Raw genomic sequence first — 23,809 nt, forward strand, 5'->3', positions numbered from 1 at the left:
ATTCAAAAATAGCTAAAATCTGAATCATAAAAGTTATAATCTGGAACTGATCTGGTCTGTCAAGGTGAAGAAACAGCTGATTTGAGGTCCAAATCCATCTACCCATTTCCAACCAACCATCGTCTAGGAACAAGGCTTTGAGGTACTTTCCTGGTCCGCTGACCTCATCTAATAAAATTAAAGGTAAATTTTCATCGTTAGGTTCCTAATACTCTTAAAATTGTTGCTAGAAGTGGATCCCACTTGAGCCCTAACAATTTAATTGCACCATTTGATGAAGATTAACATGCTGCGCTAATTCTGTACATGAATAATCAGAGGGGACTATCTTTCTCTCCTCTGTGACCCTGTGAGCTGCCTCTTGATGAGTCCCTCTGCCTGCAGGGGAAAAAAAAGATCCTCTGAAAGCAGATGGTGTGTGTGGGACTCGATAACGCGCAAAACCTCACATGATAACAATGTAGTAAATAGATGACGGCTTGGATAAGTATGGTTTGTAATAGTAACTCCTGCAGGGACAGCAGAGTGTTACTGAAAGCCAGAGTTTGGTAGGAGAACGACTAACTTCTCTTTCACTGATTTTAACATGCAGGACTTCATAACAAGTACAGACACAAAAGTGGTTCACATTAAATTTTAGCTATATATTAGACCTTTTGGTCTGGTTATGGTTTGGATTGCTGTGTACAAACTTTCAATGTTGGTCTTTTAAAGCAAAGCTTAAAGTTTATTGTTATTTTACATGTTCTGCTGCAATGTAAATACAACTTACCAAGCACTGTAATAATGTAAGGTTATTGTACACATATTTGACCACTGCTGAAGGTAAATGTCAGGCTTGTTTTGACAGAAAGGCGCACACACACACATGCAGCTCCCACAGCTTCATACCAGCGTTCTGGTTATAGCCTCCTTTTTATCCTGGATTAAATCAGCCAGTGTGGGTTGCTAGGATGGTGCAACATCATGAATGTCAGGATTTTCCCTCCAAGACAGCCACAATCTTTAAAACCTACCATTTGTGTATATTACAACCTAAATAACAGCCTATTAGGCAAAGGGTTGCAAGTGACTTCTTATTGACACAACACTTCAGCTCATCTTCAGTTTGTTGTAGGATGTGTTGTTGTCATAAGCATGAAAACACAGAAGAAAAATGACCCGTTTTGTTGTGTCATTTCAGAATTCATTTTATGACTCCTATTAACCTTTTGGAGCAAAATCTGTGTTTCACTCTCCTGGTTTCTGGGGCTAATTGCATTTTCTGTGTACTTCCTGGCACACAATGTGTCTGTTTCCAGAACAGCTTGTGCTGCTCAGATATTGCTTAATTTGGCATGTCAGTGATATTATTCATGCTCCTGGATCTACATAGGGGCAGAGCAATGAAAATAAGCAAACACATTACTAAGTAACACTTCCTAACAAATAAAATTTAATGGACTTTTTCAACCATGTAATGCTATTATGTCTTTCTACAATCAGTGGGAGACCATATGGAAAGATATAGGCTTATGCTCGAGTATATCAGGTTTTTCTTTTACTTCTGAACTTGATTTCTCTGGTAAAATTTCTACTGAAGACAGAAGGAGAAGTTGTGAACAACAACGACGCTTATTTTCTGTAGCTTTAGCAATGGTAGAGATAGAAGTGAACTTCTATTTAATGCAATATATCATAGGCTAAATATTGATTTAGCTTTAACAGCCGCCTGAGAAGAAGCGCTGATGGTTGTTTACAGCGCAGGCAATTTCCGGTAAGCTTCATAGCATCAAACTGGCACATTATATACTTCAGAGACAGACAAATGTGAAAGAGTCAACACTTCTAGCTAGCAATCGTTTCTCAATAGCTAAGGGTCTAGACCCTCTGGATGAAGCAAGGTGTAGAATAAAGGTCTGGTTTTTATCTGGCTAGTCCTTAAGTTAACAGGAATTATCACCTCTTGGTGATGGGTAGTAGAAGATCCAAACTGTTATCCAGATGAAGCAAACTGGCTAGAGTGTTGAGGACCAACCCCAGAACCAGCATCATTGAAGCTGGACATGAAATGGAAATACCAGAGTCCCTGTCCACTGTAAGGACAGCCTACAGCAACACTGACTGAGAGAAGTCTACCATCAGAACTGCCAATCTCAACCGTTCCATCAGATAGAGTGAAAAATCCCACATTGCTGTGGGAACCTTCGTCATGACTTAGGTGTCTTTAACAGCCTCCTCATCTTCACACCTCCCGCATGTTTAGTCACGTTCAGCGTTAATATCTAATCGATATCCATGGATGGCCTTGAGTGGGCTGTCTTTTCCTCCCACCAATCACGAGAGCAGCTGCTGATGTCACCGACTAAAGAACTTACACTAATGCACCGTTAACGTTTCCTTTTTTACCCCACCATGCATCTCGCATATTGCTTTGCTGCTAAGAGGATGAAGCACAGGCAAGAAGTGCTTGTGGAGACGGATCCTGCTCTGATTTTATGCAGGAACATTGATGGAGATGTATGCATACTCTCTTAAACAGGAAGAGTGCCTCGTATACTTTTACAGCTCATTTACTTACTATACATTAAACTCCTGAGAGTGATCATGATGCCTGGAGCCGAACCTTGTAGCAAAGGTTATCGAAAGCACATAAATCTGTGTTCACGTTTCTCCCAGTAGGTCTTGACCAAGAAAAGGCACCTCATCAATCTCTTTTAGCTGGACGGAAAGGTTTAAATCTCCCATCATTTCTCCCCTAACTTCACTTTCACCCTCACTCTCTCGTCTCCCCATCAGTCAGAAATCTCAGTCAGTAGATTCCTCAAATCTATACGACCCAACACCCATGGAAACCTGAGCTGCATTGTTCAAATGGTGAGAAACAATCAGCTGCTGCTGTTCTGTAGCAAAATTATTGTTTTTTGCCAGTTGGCTACAAAACATAAACACTAGGGTTTGCAGTAAAGCTGCCAACTTCAATACTGGTCTAACTGGGATTGTGTCCAGCACCAAGAGAAAATGACTTAATTTGGATGTAGCAATGCTTTTTACATTTTTTGGTAAGTCAGAAACAACAAATTTCAATGTGTTTTACAGAAATTGTATGTGATACCAATATAAAGTGGTACTGAGTTAAGTAATTAAAGATTTATAACCAATAAAAATCTAAAAAGTATTAAATATTCTCAGTTTTCTCCATGATTTCAGTCGCAAATCTTTAGTTGAATGTCTGTGCAAGTTTTGCACATCAACACTCTGAAGTTTCTGCCAATTTTTCACTGAAAGTTCAATGGTCAGGTAAAGAGTTTACGTCAGCAATGAAGAAGGGTGATGAGGCAGAACGATTCCAAAGTCAGGGAGGCAGTAATCGATATCCAGGTACAAGAAGAAGAAGGTTGGAAAAACACTGAGAGCAGTCAGGGAGCAGGAAAAGGCGATGGTCAGAAAACAGGAAGCAGGTCAGGAAATCAGACAATGCTCATCAGACAGATTATCTCACACTGGGTGAGTGCAGAGCAGAGTTTAACACAGTTAGCAGCAATCAGCAACCAGCAGAGGCCGGAGGGCAGCATGAGATTTAGCTGACTTGGTTTACTTTTTGAGGCATTAGCTGTGTTTCCATTAACCGTAAAATGGCACAAATTGGAATTATGAAAATAAATTAACTTAATGGAAACATGCCAGTTTTGAAAAAAATCATGTTTTTCTAGGGATGCATGATATTATAGCCAAAGAAACAGACATTGGCCATTCTGTCAAAATAACTCGCCAATATAAAAGGTGTTGTTTTTACAAACCTTGGCAAAGATACCTGCAGCATAGCACAAAGTCAAACTTGCACCGATTGAGTGTTGTCTGTCTTAGAGCAAATGTCATGAATAAATTTGACATTAAACATAATGCAAGTTGAAGTCTCCTTTGCTAACAGACAATGCAGTTTTTTAATTCCACAGTATAGAAAGCCATATAGTTTCAGTAAGTAGGTATAGGAAAAAAAAAAAAACATCGGTATTGGTATCGGTTATCGGCCAAATTAGTTAATATATCAGCATATCAGATATCAACCAAAAATCTAATATTGTGCATCCATAGGTCTTTAAAAAAAAAAAAAAACATATGGATTTTTATTCGTATGGTCTTTCACTTTTCACCGGCAGTAAAAAGACCAGCAGGCAAAGACGACAACAGGAAGTGGTAGGAGTGGTAGTGGTATTCACATGTATGCTTCTTATTTTTTGGAAACACCAGTCAGAAAATGTTGCTTTTTTGAGATTAGCGCACATTTGTAATGAAAACAAAGCTATCAGTTGGCAGACCAAGTCTGTAGCAGGACAACCAGAGGAAATTCAGGAAAAGCCAAGCAACTCGTTTGTGAAAGTGATCAAAAAGGAAAGTTTGAAGCCTGAATGTCAACAGGGTGACAGAACCTGAGGGCTGGTTGTGGAGATGATTAATTGCTCATTCATAACAGCACCTTATTCCACTTGTCCAATAAAACATAATTTTATACTGTGCTTTCCAAAAGATTTTTGGTGTGTGTGTGTGTAAGGATGAGCGACAAGTTGTATAAAATGCTGCATTAGTGGAAAAAGTAAAGCAGCATTTGTACAAGTATGGACACAGCCTGACAGTCCTTTATTGTTAGCAGCTGCAGAAACAAAAGGAAAAAATTCAAACTCTGCTATAGGTGTAGCTGAGCAGCGAATGCAGGAAGAGTTGGTGGCAGGAGGAAGAGTGCCATTTCTAAAGAGCAAGCAGGGGGCCGCCATGCAAACCATCTTACTGCTGATGCAGCTTCTTCTGACAGAAACATGGGAAATGAGCTTTAGTTTTAAATACTCAAGCAGTGGTGCAGTTCAGGGAATACATTAGATGAATATCCTCCACCTATAACTCTCTACGTTTTATGTCTTTGACGGTGCCGAGGAAAAATACACAGTTTCCACCATGAGTAATAATGCATATTAGGGTATTCACTGCAAAAACACCAAATGCTACCAAGTATTTTGGAGTAGTTTCTACTGCAAATGTCTTATTGCACTTGAAATAAGACAAAATATATATTGTCAGCAAGATATGGGAGCTTGTTTTAAGTAAATAATTACTTAATATTGGTGAAAAATGCTAGTTCCTTTAGCAGATAAATTTACTTAGAACAAGATAATTTCTCCATGCTACAAGTGAAATCATCTCCAAAAAAAATAGAACTTTTTCATCAATATCAAGGAATTACTTACTTAAAACAAACCTCTACATATTACTGATGAGTTACTTTTAAGTTAGTTTTGTTTTATCTCAAGTGTACCAAGATATTTTCACTAAAACTACAGAAAAATACTTGGTAAGATTGTGTGTTTTTTCAGTGTATTTAGTGTTCGAATAATTAAAACAGGTATAAGTGATTTTAGAAGGGATCTCACGTATTGGAAGATTTTTGCTATTCACAGAAAGATAACCCAAACAAATACTGGGTTTACTGATCGTCAATGCCGTACTTCATTATTTTTGCAAAAGAAATTACTCAAGACTAAAAAAAAAATATTTGGTAAAAAGTTACTCAAGTACCGAGAAACTGATCAAACGATCAGTCATTTACTATTTAAAAAGTACATAATCAGATAGACTAAAATATGAAGTCAAGTGGAAATTTTGGTATTTTAACCCCTTAACTGGTTCCAGCAGTTAAGGGGTTATGGACCAAAATGACAATAATAAAAATAAAATAAAGTCAGGCCATAGAAAATGTTTTCAAATCAGTTTCTTTCAATAAAAAAACATATAAAACTAAAAAAAAAAAAATCTGCTGGTGTGAGTCTGTGTCTGGTGAATTATTGGTTAAAACATGTTTATCATACAGTCTGGAGAAAATCTATAAGCTGAGATGCTTTATAATAAAATTACTCAAAGTAAAAGTAAAAAGTGCACCGTACAAAAAAATTATTCTAAATATACATTTAAAAAGGTACTCAAGTAAATGTAACTATCTACTACCAACTCTGAAAGCTGGTGAAGACATTACAGCATTGAACTTGGGAAAAGATGTCAAGCTAAATTGGGGCCATAAAGTTTGGTCAAAAGAAAATAAATTAAACTGAAAAAAAATTCAAACTAAAAATAAAGATTTTTAACTATAAAAGATGCTTTGAAAGTGAAAAAAATATTTTACCCTATGCTGTTTTGGCGTCTGTCATGGCGGGGTGACCTGCGTTCTGACCTCAATGCGACTCATGCGTTACCTTCCCCACCTATGCATGTCCAGAGATGTTTTATGCATTAAATTATGTGGAACAATGAAGAAACCAACCCAAAAACTGTGTGTATTCAGCTACAAACAACCTTAAGAAGCCAGAATTCAACAGGGATGTGTTACAGTAAAGGTAAATGTAACACAGGCTGTTAATCCTTTGCTGAACAGGCGACCAGAAACACAAAGTAATTAATACGTACAATGCTACAGCAATACACCAAAAATAAGTCATAATGTCTGTGAAATACAGCCGTACATGAAACGATTCACTCAGGAATAAAGCTAAGAGTGTCATAAAGCTGCCTGCAAATGAAGCCTTCTTGACTCAGATGCACTGCTGAGCGAAGTTCTTGTTTAGTGGAGCAGGAATATAATTGTTTAGTGGAGAAGGTATGTAATTTAATCCCATTAAGAGCCGCCACTATGGAGTTAAACGGTTAATGGGCCACACTTATACATCACCTGTACAACCTCATCTGGGCTCTACAAACTGCTTTAAATGTGTTTCTTGTTCATCCACTCAGATAAACACAACACAGCTGGAAGCAGATACTTACACTGTAAAACATTTTTTCCTCTCACGGTTTGACTTTGACTAAACCGTTCATGTTGTAGGAAGGTTAGGATGAGCAAAGTTATGTCTCTTAGTCAAATTGTAGAATAAAGAATAAAAATACTTCTAGAATGTTTTATTACCATCTTGAAATTCAGTTTCTATGGAAGACGCCTACAAAAACAGAATTCTGTTTTCAATCTCAGAATTATGACTTTTCTCAGAATTCTGTAATTTTTCTTAGAATTATGGCTTTAATCTCAGATTACTTCTCAAAATCTGAACTTTGTTCTCAGAATTAGGATTTTAGCTCCAGAACTCTGAGGCGATTTTTCAAAATTCAGATTTTTTTCTCTCAGAATTCTGACTAATTTTAGAGTTTGAAATTTTTCTGAGAATTCTGATGTTTTTCTCAGAATTTGGAGTTTAATCTCAGAATTTTCTCAAAATTTTGACCTTTTTCTCCCAGACTTTGGACTTTAATTTCAAAATTCTGACTTTAATCTTATAAGTCTGACTGTATTCTCAAAATTAGAATTCTGAGATGTTAATCTCAGAATTCACAGACAAAAATCAGATTTTAATTTCAGAGTTGAGGTTTTGTTTCTCAAACTTCAGAGTTTAATTGCAGAATTTTGAGCTTTTTTCTCAGAATTATGACCTTGTTCAGAATTCAGACTTTAAATTGATTCCATGAACAAAAGCCAGAATTCTGAGATTAAAGTCAGAACTCTTTTTCTTTTTTAATGGCTCTAATCCTCTTGGGTAAATGTCTTGGTATTTTGTAAAACTGCCTTTAAACAGTTTGACCTGGATCAGCCGTTTGTGGGAATTCTTCCACAATCTTCCCACAACATTTTGCTGTAATTTTGTGCTGTAGAAGGCAGATTTATAGCCTGACTTGCTCTCACGCCTCTGTTGAGTCGGCACAGAGGCGTGCAGGGGAGGTACATGGTCAGGGATTTAAGGAATACGATTGTAATCCCTTTAGAAGATAGCAGTTTCAAACGTTTGGTGTTCAAAGGCTCAGCAGTGATTCTGAATGATTTTGGTAGACTGAGCAGGAAGCATATGTTGATAAATTTGATAAAGTTGACAAATGTATGGCTTAAAGGGTGAAAAAAGATATATGGATTTATTCTTGTTGCGAGAAGACATGAGGAATAAAAGCATCAAGCAACGGACCTAATAAATATATCTAAGTGAAGGTAAGTGACAAGCTGATGATTACAATGACTAAACCAGGGGGATAATTCCCAACAAGGCTGCACTGAACCCACTAGGCTACCGCTGCTGCTGCAACGTAATCAGCAGAATAAATAATTTTGCAGTTCAGATTAAACATATACTCAGCAATTTAAAAGACAAAAATTACAAAAAATAAACAGAAATTGTGTTTTATAAACTGAATAAGGATGCAGATACAGTCAAAAACACGAAGGATGATAAGGTGTAACCAAAATTTAGATTCAGTTTATGTGACCGATGAACAAAAACTGGTGAGTCAGCCGTTGTCCCCCTTGACGGGAAAATGTTTGTTGTTTTTACCTGAAGGTGACCAACAGTCTGTTATTCCAATAACAGCTTGATACAATAGGGGCTTCCGCACTTCCCATATCTGTGTCCTCTGTCAGTGTTTTCAGCAGTTAAAAATGTTTAGTCCATTGCTAACACGTCATAACCTGTTTTCCGAGCTGCCTTTAACGGCAACATGATTAATTTTGTGAATGACAGAGCCCCAAAGTTTTTTTTTTAAAATTTCTATGAACAAAAAATTAAGAAAAACTAATTGTGGAGGGCCCCCTCTTGGTAAAGGCCCCTAGAATTGTCATCACATTTGCCCCCCTATAATACGCCCCTGCCCATTTGTATCCATTATTGTCTTTTTTTTTTTTTACCTAAAATAATAATCATGATCTGATAAGACTTTCAGTGTAACATTGGCAGGATTATTTTCATGATCTGAATTTTTGAGGCGTAACCAAGATCTGCTTTGGCTGAACCTGATTGGCTGCAGCCTCTCTGCAGCCAATCATTTAAACATGAGTCATAAATCAGGACAAAACAATTTCTGATTCCAGGAAGAGAAACTCAAAGTCACTGTGACTGAGAGCAGAAATGGAGCAGAATCAGTTCGACCGAGAGACTTTCTCCTGTTCCATCTGTCTGGATCTACTGACGGATCCGGTGGCGACTCCCTGTGGACACAGCTACTGTATGACCTGCATTAAAGGTCACTGGGATCAAGAGGATCAGAAACGAATCCACAGCTGCCCTCAGTGCAGGGAGACATTCATACCAAGGCCTGTTTTGAAGAAAAACACCATGCTAGCAGCTTTAGTGGAGCAGCTGAAGAAGACTGGACTCCAAGCTGCTCCTGCTGACCACTGTTATGCTGGACCTGAAGATGTGACCTGTGATTCCTGCACTGGAAGAAAGCTGAAAGCCATCAAGTCCTGTTTAGTCTGTCTGGCCTCTTTCTGTGAGAAACACCTTCAGCCTCATTATGATTCAGCTGCATTTAAGAAACACAAGCTGGTGGAGCCGTCCAAGAACCTCCAGGAGAACATCTGCTCTAAGCATGATGAGGTGATGAAGATGTTCTGCCGCACTGATCAGAAGTGTATCTGTTATCTCTGCACTATGGATGAACATAAAGGCCATGAAGCAGTGTCAGCTGCAGCAGAAAGGACTGAGAGGCAGAGAGAGCTGGAGGAGAGACGAGGAAACATCCAGCAGAGAATCCAGGACCAGGAGAAAGATGTGAAGCTGCTTCAGCAGGAGGTGGAGGCCATCAATCGCTCTGCTGATAAAACAGTGGAGGACAGTGAGAAGATCTTCACCCAGCTGATCCGTCTCCTCCAGAAAAGAAGCTCTGAGGTGAAGCAGCAGATCAGATCCCAGCAGGAAACTGAAGTGAGTCGAGTCAAAGATGTTCAGGAGAAGCTGGAGCAGGAGATCACTGAGCTGAAGAGGAAAGACGCTGAGCTGGAGCAGCTCTCACACACAGAGGATCACAACCAGTTTCTCCTCAACTACCCCTCACTGCCAGCACTCAGTGAGTCGACACACTCATCCAGCATCAACATCCGTCCTCTGGGACACTTTGAGGACGTGACAGCAGCTGTGTCAGAGCTCAGAGACAAACTACAGGACGTCCTGAGAGACTCATGGACAAACATCTCACTGAAGGTCACTGAGGTGGATGTTCTACTGTCAGGACCAGAACCAAAGAGCAGAGCTGGATTCTTAAGATATTCATGTGAAATCACTATGGATCCAAACACAGCAAACAGACGGCTGGGACTATCAGAGGGGAACAGGAAGGTGACATGGATGAATCAGGATCAGATTTATTCTAGTCATCCAGACAGATTCACTGGATGGCCTCAGGTTATGAGTAGAGAGAGTCTGACTGGACGTTGTTACTGGGAGGTGGAGTGGAGAGGGATAGTTCATGTATCAGTCGCATACAAGAGTATCAGCAGAGCAGGAAGTGGGAATGAATGTGGTGTTGGATATAATGATAAATCTTGGGCATTATATTGTTCTCAAAGCAATAGTACATTTTGGCACAATAACATCTGGACCTCCATCTCAGGTCCAGTTTCCTCCAGAGTCGGAGTGTACCTGGATCACACAGCAGGTATTCTGTCCTTCTACAGCGTCTCTGAAACCATGACTCTCCTCCACAGAGTCCAGACCAGATTCACTGAACCGATACTGGCTGGAGTTTATGTTGGTATTGGATCCTCAGCAGAGTTCAGTAAACCCAGATAGATTTCCTCTTGTCTCTCAGGTTGTTGATCAGGGTTCATGGTTCTGGTGTCTCTGCTGTTCTGATCTTCTTTATTTTTCCGGTTTAGTTCTTTGTGTTACAGGAGCCATAAAGGAAATCACTGCTGATGATTTCTTTCATTCTGATGACAGAAATATTTCATGAAAATCTAAACTTCTCTGGACTCTGATGGTTTTCCTTTAACTTTTTTATCCATGTATTTCCATGTTTTATTTGTTGTTAAATCAGTTTAGATCAAAGTGATCTGAACTTGATTCTGTTTCTATGTTGTGATACAGAAAACCTGAAACATCAAATCAGAACTGATGCCGTTTTCTTCTCATATTTTAGATTTAGATCAGAAATAAATGTCTGTTGTTCGTCTTCAATAAAGAAACTTGATTACAGAGAAATGTTGAAAGTTTCCTAATAAAGCAAAGTACTTATATTAATATTGTTTTACTTATAAGGATACTTACACTTGTGGGAATTGCTTACAAGTAAAACAAGTAACTGTAACTTTAGTATCAAATAACCAGAATAATTGATGATTCTTGGTTTCTTGTCAGAAGTACGCCTGTAATAATTCAAACTGTGATTATAATAAGAGTAACTAATGAATTATGGTTATCATAATGTTATGCTAAATCAGAGAAGCTACAGAAGTTATAGATGTGATTTAGACATTGATCTTGAAATGATGTAAAAGGTTTAACTGAAGTTAAAGATCACTGATGTCGTGTTGAAGATAGATGTGTTGCACACTTAATAATAAATCAGTGTGGTGTTGCGCAGGTTCTTTTATTTTGACAATTGCTGTGGAAACATGGGAGCGACAGTGAGCGCCTTCACTGACCAGCCGTTGCTATGCTTAATTGCCGTTGGCTCGCTGCGTCAGGAGTGCTGCTCACTGTGCTCTATGTGCCCACTGGTGGCGAAGCGTTGTCACTGCAGTCCAGTGCATCTCAGTAAGATAAGTGGAGCTTAAGAGCACAGCCAGGATAAGAAAAATGGAAGCAAATAAACAAACAGAAAAGGGAGGGGGTGTAATTACATCTGATGTCCATTCTCTCACAGATGGTAGGTGAAAGGTGGAACTAAAAAGAGAGGAGAGATGACCAACGCCTCAGAGTTTGCTGATATGGAAACAGATTGTTGAGCAACTAAAACTGTTGGAAGAAAAGGTTGTGTAGGCAACGGATGTAGGATGACCTTTGACCCCGAGACATGAACACAGACATCAGGACATAATGTCTCTAAGACAATGATGGACATGAGATCATCTATCCAAGCAGACGGCCAATAAAACAAGCATGGAAACAGAGCCAGCCAATGCAAGTGTGTCTATAGGGAGGATAAACCCTGTAAAGGTGAAGAAGAGCCGGAGACTGTCCTACGCATGGGGACCAACCTGTCAGCCCCCAACATGTGGCTTCACATCGCACTTCTCTCATCAGCTGGGTTCAGACCCCAAAGACAAAGACAAATATGAAGATAAAGGCAAAGAACAAAGCTAAAGAAGAGGAACTGGGGTCTTCCTTCCATGCGGTCAGCTCGCCTACATCTCAACAGACCAGAAAGATCTTGAAACAAGATGAAGGGGCTTCAGATCTGGAAGACAAGAAGCTGAGGATCGCTACACGCATGAGAATCCACCCTAAGACCCAAGACCTGCAGCTCTAAGTCAGTCCTCTTCCTGCCAGCACCCAAGGCCTGTGTGACCTCACAGCGATGCAGAGAAGAAACTCATCAGACCTACAGAGATCCCTGCCTTCGTCGATCAACCTCCTCCTCCTGCTGGATCACGTTCTTCATCATCAGGCCGGTTCTGGGGTTCAAACATCCTATGCTACGTCCGTCTCTCAAAGGTTCCCTTTTTAGTTCTCAGTGTCAGCATTAGGGAAAGATAGGATAGATAAGATGATTGATTTTTCTGATTTGATTATTTCTGCTACTGCATTAAGCTGTATTAATACTCACAAAACTGCCTTACTAATAAATATTCATCAGAAAGAAAAATCTAAAAGATGTTGTGGACATTCAATTAATGAGTCGCCTCAAAGATCTTTGATGGTCGTAAAATATCTATGAAGTTTGATTATGGAGAGAAAAAGGTGGAAAACACTTCATAGATTACTTTTTCGTTTAGTCCGGCCCGGGGGCTAAATGCATTATCATTATCCATGAAAAAAACATATACTTCGTTTAATTGAAAATCTGCAGTTCTTATGCTGTCCACGAGGGGCGCTGTGTTTTATTCAGAGCAGACAACATGCTGCAACACTGCATCAGAACAAACAGCAGATGGCAGCACTGAGCTTCAGGTTCTGTAAACAGCTTTACCAGCTTTTTATTTTGGCCCTGGTAACCTCATATTTCTCGTGCATGCTAACATACATACATGTTATGTATGTAAGTTTTTCTATATGTATACATTTTATGCATCAACAAATGTACTTAATAAAATGTCTGTTTAAAACACCCGACCCTTAAGATTTCAAATGTGTGAAGCCAGATAATTTGTTCAAATTGCTTCCCAGATGCGGAAAATTGATTTTAAATCATTTCTTAATTTTTATCTGGTTGATGTATTTTGTGATGCAGGACTGTGTTTTTAAATTCCAAAAACTGCGAATAAATGCTTTCTGACATTGTACAATCACTGTGATCAGTTCTTATGCATAATGCACTTAAAAAATGTTTAACTGAGTAAAGGTATTGTTGAAATTGCCGATATTTTTCTTAAAAACTCGGAGGTTATTCATAATATATTTTGTAAAAGAGAAATTTGTTTAATATAAAACTCAACAAGTCCATTTTTATTGGTTAATCTTGCAATGAGTTTACTTGTGTGGCCCCCTGCAGGTCAGATTAAGTTGTATGCGGCAACTAAACCAAAATGAGTTTGACACCCCTGGTTTACAGTGTGGCTCCTTCATTATTACAGACGACACCAAAGAGCTACAGAATGACGGATCCCGACTAACCCTGGACATGACATGCATGAATGGCTGTAGGTTCTGATGCCAGTCCCAGCCTCACTGAGACGAACCAAAGGAGCGGGAAACCTTCTTCTTACAGCATCAATATTCTTCAGTGGAATTCACTTTTCAAAATTTGATCAATTCTGCAAGAACTTAAAGCTCAAATCTATTTGTGAAGATACATATTTTAAACCAAGGAAAACTTCGTGTTCCCTGTAATTCAGAAAGCATGGAACATGGAACAGAGCGCATTACTGACCGATAAAAAATCAGAAAAATCTGAGGTTGTTCTTTGTGGTGATGGACGATGTGACTCACCAGGCCACTCTGCCAAATACTGTACATACACCTTTCTAGATGTGGCAAGTCAAAACATTATAGATTTTAAGGTAATTAGGTGGACAAAAGCTTCAAGCTCTAATGCAACGAAGACTAAAGGGTTCAAGGAGGCTCTTGATAACATAGAGCAAAATGGAGTGAAGGTCACGACCGTTTGCACCGACAGACATCCGCAAATTATTAAAGAAATGAGGGTCAACAATCCCAAAAAACACCATGAATCTGATCCCTGGCATGTGGCAAAAGGGGTGTCCAACAAACTGGCTGCTGCAGCAAAGTGGAAGTCATGTGAAGACCTTGCAGAGTGGATTCGGTCCATTATAAATCATTTCCGGTGGAGAACACAAACCTGTGGGGGAAATGCAGAAACGCTGAAGGAGAAGTGGGTGTCACTGATTCACCATGTCACCAACCGACACGACTGGCCAGGGAACAAACACTATCATGCATGAGCTCATGAACTTCTGAGTGACTCAAGTCAGAGGACGAAGCTGTGGCTAAGGCCAGGATCTGATGCTCATGTTGGAAAAATGATAAAAGACAAGCAGCTTTTGAAAGACCTGGACCGTCTTACAAAGAGCATCAACACCACAGAACTGGAGGTAAAATAGAAAATATTAGAATTGACTAGAATATTATGATGTATATCAACATTAAAGTACCATAATTTAAAATATTTCAGGTGTACAAGGCTATATACCTGAAGTACCTGCCAATAAAACACAATTTGGTTATAATGTGATGGTCCATGCTTCCATGCCTGCTGCACTGGATCACAATAACAATGCAAACAGAGAACAGGTTAGTGTATTATTATTGGAGTGTAAATCATGCATCTATATAACTGTGAAACGGTTCTGAAACAGTTATTGCAACTATTAATGTTTTTATAATAGGCAGTATACCAAGAAGGGGAGAGTGCTGGTGGACCCATGTTCAAAATCTCATGGAGCAAAGTCCACCAGAAGTCCCCGAGTCAAACCAGTCCCGCCTCAGAAGGATTACAGCTGCATGAGGGCTATGATGGAAGAAGCTCTGTCAGTGGTAGATTAAATACAGAACAGACAAAACAGGAAACAAAAACCATGTCATGGATCCACAAGAGAGACTCTGCAGACAAGACATCATTTTGGAGACACAAAGTTTTTCACCTATCAAGTAGTTGCTTTACGCTAGTAAGGTTTTCCCTTTGCGAAGAGGAAAATAATACATTTGAGGTTTCATGACTGTTTCACATTTATATATAAATGTGAAACAGTTATATATAACTTATACCATAATAAATACTTAAAAACCATAAGCTTATACAGAATAACTTTAGATGTTTTAATTCTTGTTGCTTTATTTACTATGTTCATGTATTTTAACTATATATTCATTAACATGGAGCTTAATGCCTAAATTCAAAGATTTCACATTTTTACATGAGATAACACCAATACATTTATTACTACAATAAGTGTCAAAACTGTTTGAGTTTTAACATTTTAAGTTTTTGTGTTTTGAAAGATTACGTTGATCAGTTATTTGGTATTTATCACGTTATGATGTGAAAATGTAAGCAGCATGATGAGGACTGTTTAAAAAATATTTAACCTGCAGTGAATGTTGTGTTGAGATCCTTAGTTATAGTTATTTTAATAGTGAGCAGATGGTCAGTTTACATGGTGGATGCATGGCAGGTTGGGAAGAAGAATCCGGAGAGTCGTTCCATCGTGTGCAGTAGATAAAATAAGACGTGTAAACCCTGAACCAAGTGGGATTTATATGGGCTTTGCAGATGGATGTGATGAGGCAGAAGTGGATCGGGCATGGACACATTTTTTAAATGTATGAGTGACCTGGAAATTTAATTGTTGAAAACACAAAAAGTCAGAAAACATTTGATTGTATGACATAAATTGTTCTTTACTAATACATTTAATTTCCATTCATAGAGTATTTATTATTTTCTTTTTAGATCTATCAAATTCTTAACATGAATCATTATTTAAAAAGCATAACTCTTCAGTCGACTTTAAATGGAGCATCAAAAAACTATGAATGCAGATTCCAGCTTCAGTTGTGAATGCATGAGAAAATGTTTGCATTTCTAAATAAACTTGTACAAAAAGTAGCTTCTAGTCTCCTTGTATCATCAATATATGTTCTCTCTAGTCCATTTGACGTGAAGTCAGAAAATGTTAAAACCAATAACTTCATTTATTTCATTGTAATTGTCTTGAGGTGAAGATTGAGGTCAGGGGGAAAAAGTTTCTGACACATTATTCTGTGAAAACATGCTGGTGTCTCTCAGTCATCCAGGAAATTGTCAATAAAACAAGAACTTGGTAGTGAAAACATAACATCCAGAAGGCTTTCTCAGTTCAAACATGATCTGGAATGTGTAGAACTAAAAGTCCATGAGGCTTAGTTTATTATGTTAATGAGTCTGAAATAATGCAAGAATACAACAATAATAGATTATTTTTTGTCCATTATAAGAATTAGTCTTAATAGAAAAGTGCAAGAAAAAAAGAGGAATTATAACTTTGTCTTACGTAAAGAGAACGTCTACGCATAAAAAATCTATAAAAAATGTGGGACGTCACATTTGACAGCTGTGCACATGATGGTGTTTTTACTGACCTGTTGGTGACGAGGCTCCGACTTGGAAGACCAGAACTTTCTCTGTGGTGGAGACTGACGAGGGCAGCCAACAAAACATCTGGATTTAGGCAAACAGACTCAAAGTTTTCATGTGTTGTTATACAGGAGACATCTGGAGAAACAAAGAGACAAGAAACGATAATTTTACACAATACAGAGAGGAAAATAAGTATTTGAACATCCTGCAACTTTGTAAGTTCTCTAACTTAGAAATCATGGAGGGTTTGAAATTTTCACCTCAGGTTCATGTCCACAGTGTGAGACACAATCTAAATAAAATATGTAAATCCAGGAATGCATGTGCTATTATAAATGGTAATATTTAATTATGTTCTTTAAAAATATTTCTTTACAATCATGTTTCCTTTATTCAGTATATTTCTCATGAACAGTTGGGCCCATTTGTAACCATTATTGTCATTTTTACCTAAGATAAACATAATGGTCTGATAAAACTTAGGGTCTAACATTGGCAAGATAATTATTATGATCTAAACTTTGAGGCTGGGTGTAACCAAGATAAGCTGTGGGTAAAACCTGATTGGCTGCAGCCTCTCTGCACTGAAACATGAGTCATAAATCAGGAAAAACCAGTTTCTGTTTCGAGGAAGAGAAACTCAGACAGTCACTGTGACTGAGAGCAGAAATGGAGCAGAATCAGTTCGACCGAGAGACTTTCTCCTGTTCCATCTGTCTGGATCTACTGACAGATCCAGTCACGACTCGGTGTGGACACAGTTACTGTATGACCTGCATTAAAGGTCACTGGGATGAAGAGGATCAGAAACGAATCCACAGCTGCCCTCAGTGCAGAGAGACATTCATACCAAGGCCTGTATTGAAGAAAAACACCATGCTAGCAGCTTTAGTGGAGCAGCTGAAGAAGACTGGACTCCAAGCTGCTCCTGCTGACCACTGTTATGCTGGACCTGAAGATGTGGCCTGTGATTCCTGCACTGGAAGAAAACTGAAAGCCATCAAGTCCTGTTTAGTCTGTCTGGCCTCTTTCTGTGAGAAACACCTTCAGCCTCATTATGATTCAGCTGCATTTAAGAAACACAAGCTGGTGGAGCCGTCCAAGAACCTCCAGGAGAACATCTGCTCTAAGCATGATGAGGTGATGAAGATGTTCTGCCGCACTGATCAGAAGTGTATCTGTTATCTCTGTACTATGGATGAACATAAAGGCCATGAAACAGTGTCAGCTGCAGCGGAAAGGACTGAGAGGCAGAGAGAGCTGGAGGAGAGACGAGGAAACATCCAGCAGAGAATCCAGGACCAGGAGAAAGATGTGAAGCTGCTTCAGCAGGAGGTGGAGGCCATCAATCGCTCTGCTGATAAAACAGTGGAGGACAGTGAGAAGATCTTCACCCAGCTGATCCGTCTCCTCCAGAAAAGAAGCTCTGAGGTGAAGCAGCAGATCAGATCCCAGCAGGAAACTGAAGTGAGTCGAGTCAAAGATGTTCAGGAGAAGCTGGAGCAGGAGATCACTGAGCTGAAGAGGAAAGACGCTGAGCTGGAGCAGCTCTCACACACAGAGGATCACAACCAGTTTCTCCTCAACTACCCCTCACTGCCAGCACTCAGTGAGTCGACACACTCATCCAGCATCAACATCCGTCCTCTGAGACACTTTGAGGACGTGACAGCAGCTGTGTCAGAGCTCAGAGAAAAACTACAGGACATCCTGACAGACTCATGGACAAACATCTCACTGATGGTCACTGAGGTGGATATGCTTCAGCCAGAATTAGAACCAGATCCAGAATCAAACAGCAGAGCTGGATTCTTAAGATATTCATGTGAAATCACTGTGGATCCAAACACAGCATACAAAGAGCTGAGACTATCAAAGGGGAAAAGGAAGGTGACATGGATGGATCATAATCAGTTTTATTCTAGTCATCCAGACAGATTCACTGATTATCCTCAAGTTCTGAGTAGAGAGAGTCTGACTGGACGTTGTTACTGGGAGGTGGAGTGGAGAGGGACAGTTTATGTATCAGTCGCATACAAGAGTATCAGCAGAGCAGGATGGGGTGATGAATGTGCTTTTGGATATAATGATAAATCTTGGGCTTTAGTTTGTTCTCAAAATAATAGTAAATTTGGTCACAACAACATCTGGACCTCCATCTCAGGTCCAGTTCCCTCCAGAGTCGGAGTGTACCTGGATCACACAGCAGGTATTCTGTCCTTCTACAGCGTCTCTGAAACCATGACTCTCCTCCACAGAGTCCAGGCCAGATTCACTGAACCGATACTGGCTGGAGTTAGGACTTATGGTATTGGAGCCTCAGCAGAGTTCAGTAAACCCAGATAGATTTCCTCTTGTCTCTCAGGTTGTTGATCAGGGTTCATGGTTCTGGTGTCTCTGCTGTTCTGATCTTCTTTATTTTTCCGGTTTAGTTCTTTGTGTTACAGGAGCCATAAAGGAAATCACTGCTGATGATTTCTTTCATTCTGATGACAGAAATATTTCATGAAAATCTAAACTTCTCTGGACTCTGATGGTTTTCCTTTAACTTTTTTATCCATGTATTTCCATGTTTTATTTGTTGTTAAATCAGTTTATATCAAAGTGATCTGAACTTGATTCTGTTTTCTATATTGTGATCCAGAAAACCTGAAACATCAAATCAGAACTGATGCTGTTTTCTTCTCATATTTTTAGATTTAGATCAGAAATAAATGTCTGTTGTTCGTCTTCAATAAAGAAACTTGATTACAGAGAAATGTTGAAAGTTTAATAATAAAGGAAAGTACTTATATTAATATTGTTTCATTTAGAAGAATACTTACACTTGTGGGAATGCTTACAAGTTAAACAAGTAACTTTAACTTTGGTATCAAATAATTAGCATAATTGATGATTTAACTGAAGTTAAAGATCACTGATGTTGTGTTGAAGATAGATGGTAGGTGAAAGGTGGAACTGAAAAGAGAGGAGAGATGACCAACGCCTTGGAGGCACTGAGCCTCATCCCGGACGCTTCACACTCGGCCGCAAACCACTCTAGCGAGTGCTGCAGGTCACTTTCCGAAGAAGCCAACAGGACCACATCATCCGCAAAAAGCAGAGATGCGATCCTAAGGCCACGAAAACGGATCCCCTAAACACCTTGGCTGCGCCTAGAAATTCTGTCCATGAAAGTAATGAACAGAATCGGTGACAAAGGGCAGCCTTGGCGGAGTCCAACTCTCACGGGAAACGAGCCCGACTTACTACCAGCAATGCGGAACAGACTCTGACACCGGTCATACAGGGACCTGACAACCCGTATCAAAGGGCCCGGTACCCCATACTCCCGTAACACCCCCCACAAGACCTTCCTGAGGACATGGTCGAACGCCTTCTCCAAGTAGACCGGTTGGGTGAACTCCCATGCACCCTCCAGGACCCTGCTGAAGGTGTAGAGCTGGTCCAGTGTTCCACGACCAGGACGAAAACCACACTGCTCTTCCTGAATTTGAGGTTCGACTATCCGACGGACCCTCCTCTCCAGGACCCCTGAGTAGACCTTACCAGGGAGGCTTAAGAGTGTGACCCCCCTGTAATTGGAGCACACCTTCCGGTCCCCCTTTTTGAACAGGGGGACCATCACCACAGTCTGCCAATCCAGGGGAACTGCCCCCGATGTCCATGCGATATTGCAGAGTCGCGTGAGCCAACACATACCTACAATATCCAGAGTCTTAAGGAACTCCGGGCGGATCTCATCCACCCCCGGGGCCCTGCCACCGAGGAGCTTTATGACCACCTCGGCGACCTCGTCCCCAGAGATTGGAGAGCCCAACCCAGAGTCCCCAGGCTGAGCTTTCTCAACAGAAGGCATGTTGGTGGGACTGAGGAGTTAAATCCAGAACAAGTTATCTTTTGTTTTATCCCAATGTACAAAGGGTTTGTTCTACAGCTATGATGGTAGTTATAAATAGTCCAGTGTGTTTCACTTCACTTGAGGTAAGACTTAGTATCAGTGACTCTGTTAGGATAGCATTTGACACTGTAATAACACTAAATGACATCTTTATAATTGTTGCTACTAGTTTCATTTTACTTGAAGAGTTAATATGAATTGGACTATAATGACACTTAATGACATCTTCATAACTGTTGCTACTTGTTTCACTTGAGGTAAGTAATACTAATGGCACTGCAATAACACTTAATGACATCTTCATAACTTATTACTTTTACACTTTACTTAATGACACTGTAATAAGACTTAATGACATTTTCATAACTGTTGCTACTTGTTCCACTTTACTTGATGTAAAAGAAATTGTTATCAACTGATTAAATCATTTGACAGTGTAATAAAGCTTAATGAAATCTTTATTGTTGGTCCTACTTGTTTCGGTTTATTTCAGGTTGTGGGAATATTAATCGCTGTTCTGTTAATACTTTTGATAGTGTAATAATTAAATCATATGACTACTATTATGACATATTTATGACATATGATTCTTGGTTAATGTCAAGATGTCATAACAAAGACATTTTTGTCTAGATTAATGTCAAATTGTCAGAACAAAACATTTAGAATAATGTCAACTTTGTATTAAAAGTGTCACGATTTACCGAATGACACTTTATGACAACAGTCATAAATATTCATGAAGACTTACTCATGTTCATGATAGTGTCATATCAGTCTTATTCACCCCCTTCAAATAAAGTGTTACCAATATTTCTTTATAAACATGTTTCCTTTATTCAGTATAGTTCTCATAAACAGTTGGACCTATTTGTATCCTTTTTATTGCGAAATTAAACCTCATGGTCTGATAAAACTTTGAATGTAACATTGGCAGGATTATTTCACAATCAGAACTTTGAGGTTTGACGTAACCAAGATCTGCTTTGGGTGAACCTGATTGGCTGCAGCTTCTCTGCACTAAAGCATGAGTCTTAGATTCAGTTAAACCAGTTTCTATTTTGAGGAAGAGAAACGCAGACAGTCACTGACAGAGCAGAAATGGAGCAGAGTCAGTTCGACCGAGAGACTTTCTCCTGTTCCATCTGTCTGGATCTACTGACGGATCCGGTGGCGACTCCCTGTGGACACAGCTACTGTATGACCTGCATTAAAGGTCACTGGGATCAAGAGGATCAGAAACGAATCCACAGCTGCCCTCAGTGCAGGGAGACATTCATACCAAGGCCTGTTTTGAAGAAAAATACCATGCTAGCAGCTTTAGTGGAGCAGCTGAAGAAGACTGGACTCCAAGCTGCTCCTGCTGACCACTGTCATGCTGGGCCTGAAGATGTGGCCTGTGATTCCTGCACTGGAAGAAAACTGAAAGCCATCAAGTCCTGTTTATTCTGTCTGGCCTCTTTCTGTGAGAAACACCTTCAGCCTCATTATGATTCAGCTGCATTTAAGAAACACAAGCTAGTGGAGCCGTCCAAGAACCTCCAGGAGAACATCTGCTCTAAGCATGATAAGTTGTTGGAGATGTTCTGCCGCACTGATCAGAAGTGTATCTGCTATCTCTGCACTATGGATGAACATAAAGGCCATGAAAAAGTGTCAGCTGCAGCAGAAAGGACTGAGAGGCAGAGAGAGCTGGAGGAGAGACGAGGAAACATCCAGCAGAGAATCCAGGACCAGGAGAAAGATGTGAAGCTGCTTCAGCAGGAGGTGGAGGCCATCAATCGCTCTGCTGATAAAACAGTGGAGGACAGTGAGAAGATCTTCACCCAGCTGATCCGTCTCCTCCAGAAAAGAAGCTCTGAGGTGAAGCAGCAGATCAGATCCCAGCAGGAAACTGAAGTGAGTCGAGTCAAAGATGTTCAGGAGAAGCTGGAGCAGGAGATCACTGAGCTGAAGAGGAAAGACGCTGAGCTGGAGCAGCTCTCACACACAGAGGATCACAACCAGTTTCTCCTCAACTACCCCTCACTGCCAGCACTCAGTGAGTCGACACACTCATCCAGCATCAACATCCGTCCTCTGGGACACTTTGAGGACGTGACAGCAGCTGTGTCAGAGCTCAGAGACAAACTACAGGACGTCCTGAGAGACTCATGGACAAACATCTCACTGATGGTCACTGAGGTGGATGTTCTACTGTCAGGACCAGAACCAAAGGGCAGAGCTGGATTCTTAAGATATTCATGTGAAATCACTCTGGATCCAAACACAGCATTCAGATGGCTGGTACTATCAGAGGGGAACAGGAAGGTGACATGGGTGAATCAGGATCAGTTTTATTCTAGTCATCCAGACAGATTCACTGGATTGTCTCAGGTTGTGAGTAGAGAGAGTCTGACTGGACGTTGTTACTGGGAGGTGGAGTGGAGAGGGGGAGTTTATGTATCAGTCGCATACAAGAGTATCAGCAGAGTTGGATTAGGGTATGAATGTTATTCTGGACATAATGCTAAATCCTGGGCATTATATTGTCCTCAAAGTCATAGTAGATTTGGTCACAACAACATCTGGACCTCCATCTCAGGTCCAGTTTCCTCCAGAGTCGGAGTGTACCTGGATCACACAGCAGGTATTCTGTCCTTCTACAGCGTCTCTGAAACCATGACTCTCCTCCACAGAGTCCAGACCAGATTCACTGAACCGATACTGGCTGGAGTTGGGATTGGTTCTGGATCCTCAGCAGAGTTCAGTAAACCCAGATAGATTTCCTCTTGTCTCTCAGGTTCTTGATCAGGGTTCATGGTTCTGGTGTCTCTGCTGTTCTGATCTTCTTTATTTTTCCGGTTTAGTTCTTTGTGTTACAGGAGCCATAAAGGAAATCACTGCTGATGATTTCTTTCATTCTGATGACAGAAATATTTCATGAAAATCTAAACTTCTCTGGACTCTGATGGTTTTCCTTTAACTTTTTTATCCATGTATTTCCATGTTTTATTTGTTGTTAAATCAGTTTAGATCAAAGTGATCTGAACTTGATTCTGTTTTCTATGTTGTGATCCAGAAAACCTGAAACATCAAATCAGAACTGATGCTGTTTTCTTCTCATATTTTAGATTTAGATCAGAAATAAATGTCTGTTGTTCGTCTTCAATAAAGAAACTTGATTACAGAGAAATGTTGAAATTTTCCTAATAAAGTACTTGTATTAATATAGTTTTACTTATAAAAATACTTACACTTGTGGGAATGGTAACATGTAAAACAAGTAACTAACTTTGGTATCAAATAATTAGAATAATTGATGATTCTTGGTTTCTTTACAGAAGGACGCCTGTAATAATTCAAACTGTGATTATAATAAGAGTAACTAATGAGTTATGGTTATCATAATGTTATGTT

General features: G+C 39.7%; 3 protein-coding genes across 3 annotated transcripts; all 3 read left to right on the plus strand.

Annotated features, from left to right (window-relative positions):
- Window positions 1-8,862: 8,862 nt before the first annotated feature.
- Window positions 8,863-10,973, plus strand: LOC106925472 (tripartite motif-containing protein 16-like). Its single transcript, XM_014999846.2, has one exon. The coding sequence runs from the start codon at window positions 8,901-8,903 to the stop codon at window positions 10,560-10,562; it is 1,662 nt and encodes a 553-aa protein (XP_014855332.2). The 5' UTR covers window positions 8,863-8,900; the 3' UTR covers window positions 10,563-10,973.
- A 6,065-nt stretch (window positions 10,974-17,038) lies between these two features.
- On the plus strand, window positions 17,039-19,268 carry LOC106911230 (E3 ubiquitin/ISG15 ligase TRIM25-like). The gene is made up of 2 exons (XM_088011058.1): window positions 17,039-18,566; window positions 18,652-19,268. The coding sequence occupies exons 1-2, from the start codon at window positions 17,179-17,181 to the stop codon at window positions 18,752-18,754; spliced, it is 1,491 nt and encodes a 496-aa protein (XP_087867184.1). The 5' UTR covers window positions 17,039-17,178; the 3' UTR covers window positions 18,755-19,268.
- A 2,203-nt stretch (window positions 19,269-21,471) lies between these two features.
- LOC106931623 (tripartite motif-containing protein 16-like) lies at window positions 21,472-23,585 on the plus strand. The gene has a single exon (XM_088011059.1). The coding sequence runs from the start codon at window positions 21,512-21,514 to the stop codon at window positions 23,171-23,173; it is 1,662 nt and encodes a 553-aa protein (XP_087867185.1). The 5' UTR covers window positions 21,472-21,511; the 3' UTR covers window positions 23,174-23,585.
- Window positions 23,586-23,809: the final 224 nt, after the last annotated feature.

The sequence above is a fragment of the Poecilia mexicana genome, unplaced genomic scaffold, assembly GCF_051168715.1.
Source record: "Poecilia mexicana isolate PSO_F unplaced genomic scaffold, ASM5116871v1 scaffold_12, whole genome shotgun sequence".
Taxonomy (NCBI): Eukaryota; Metazoa; Chordata; class Actinopteri; order Cyprinodontiformes; family Poeciliidae; genus Poecilia; species Poecilia mexicana.

What these genes read in the sequence shown, in the direction of transcription:
- LOC106931623 (XM_088011059.1), top strand. Translation starts at nt 21,512, where the DNA reads ATGGAGCAGAGTCAGTTCGACCGAGAGACTTTCTCCTGTTCCATCTGT.
- LOC106925472 (XM_014999846.2), top strand. Translation starts at nt 8,901, where the DNA reads ATGGAGCAGAATCAGTTCGACCGAGAGACTTTCTCCTGTTCCATCTGT.
- LOC106911230 (XM_088011058.1), top strand. Translation starts at nt 17,179, where the DNA reads ATGGAGCAGAATCAGTTCGACCGAGAGACTTTCTCCTGTTCCATCTGT. An exon ending in AAGAGTATCAGCAGAGCAGG is followed by an intron (nt 18,567 to 18,651) that starts ATGGGGTGATGA and finishes TTTGGTCACAAC; the next exon opens with AACATCTGGACCTCCATCTC.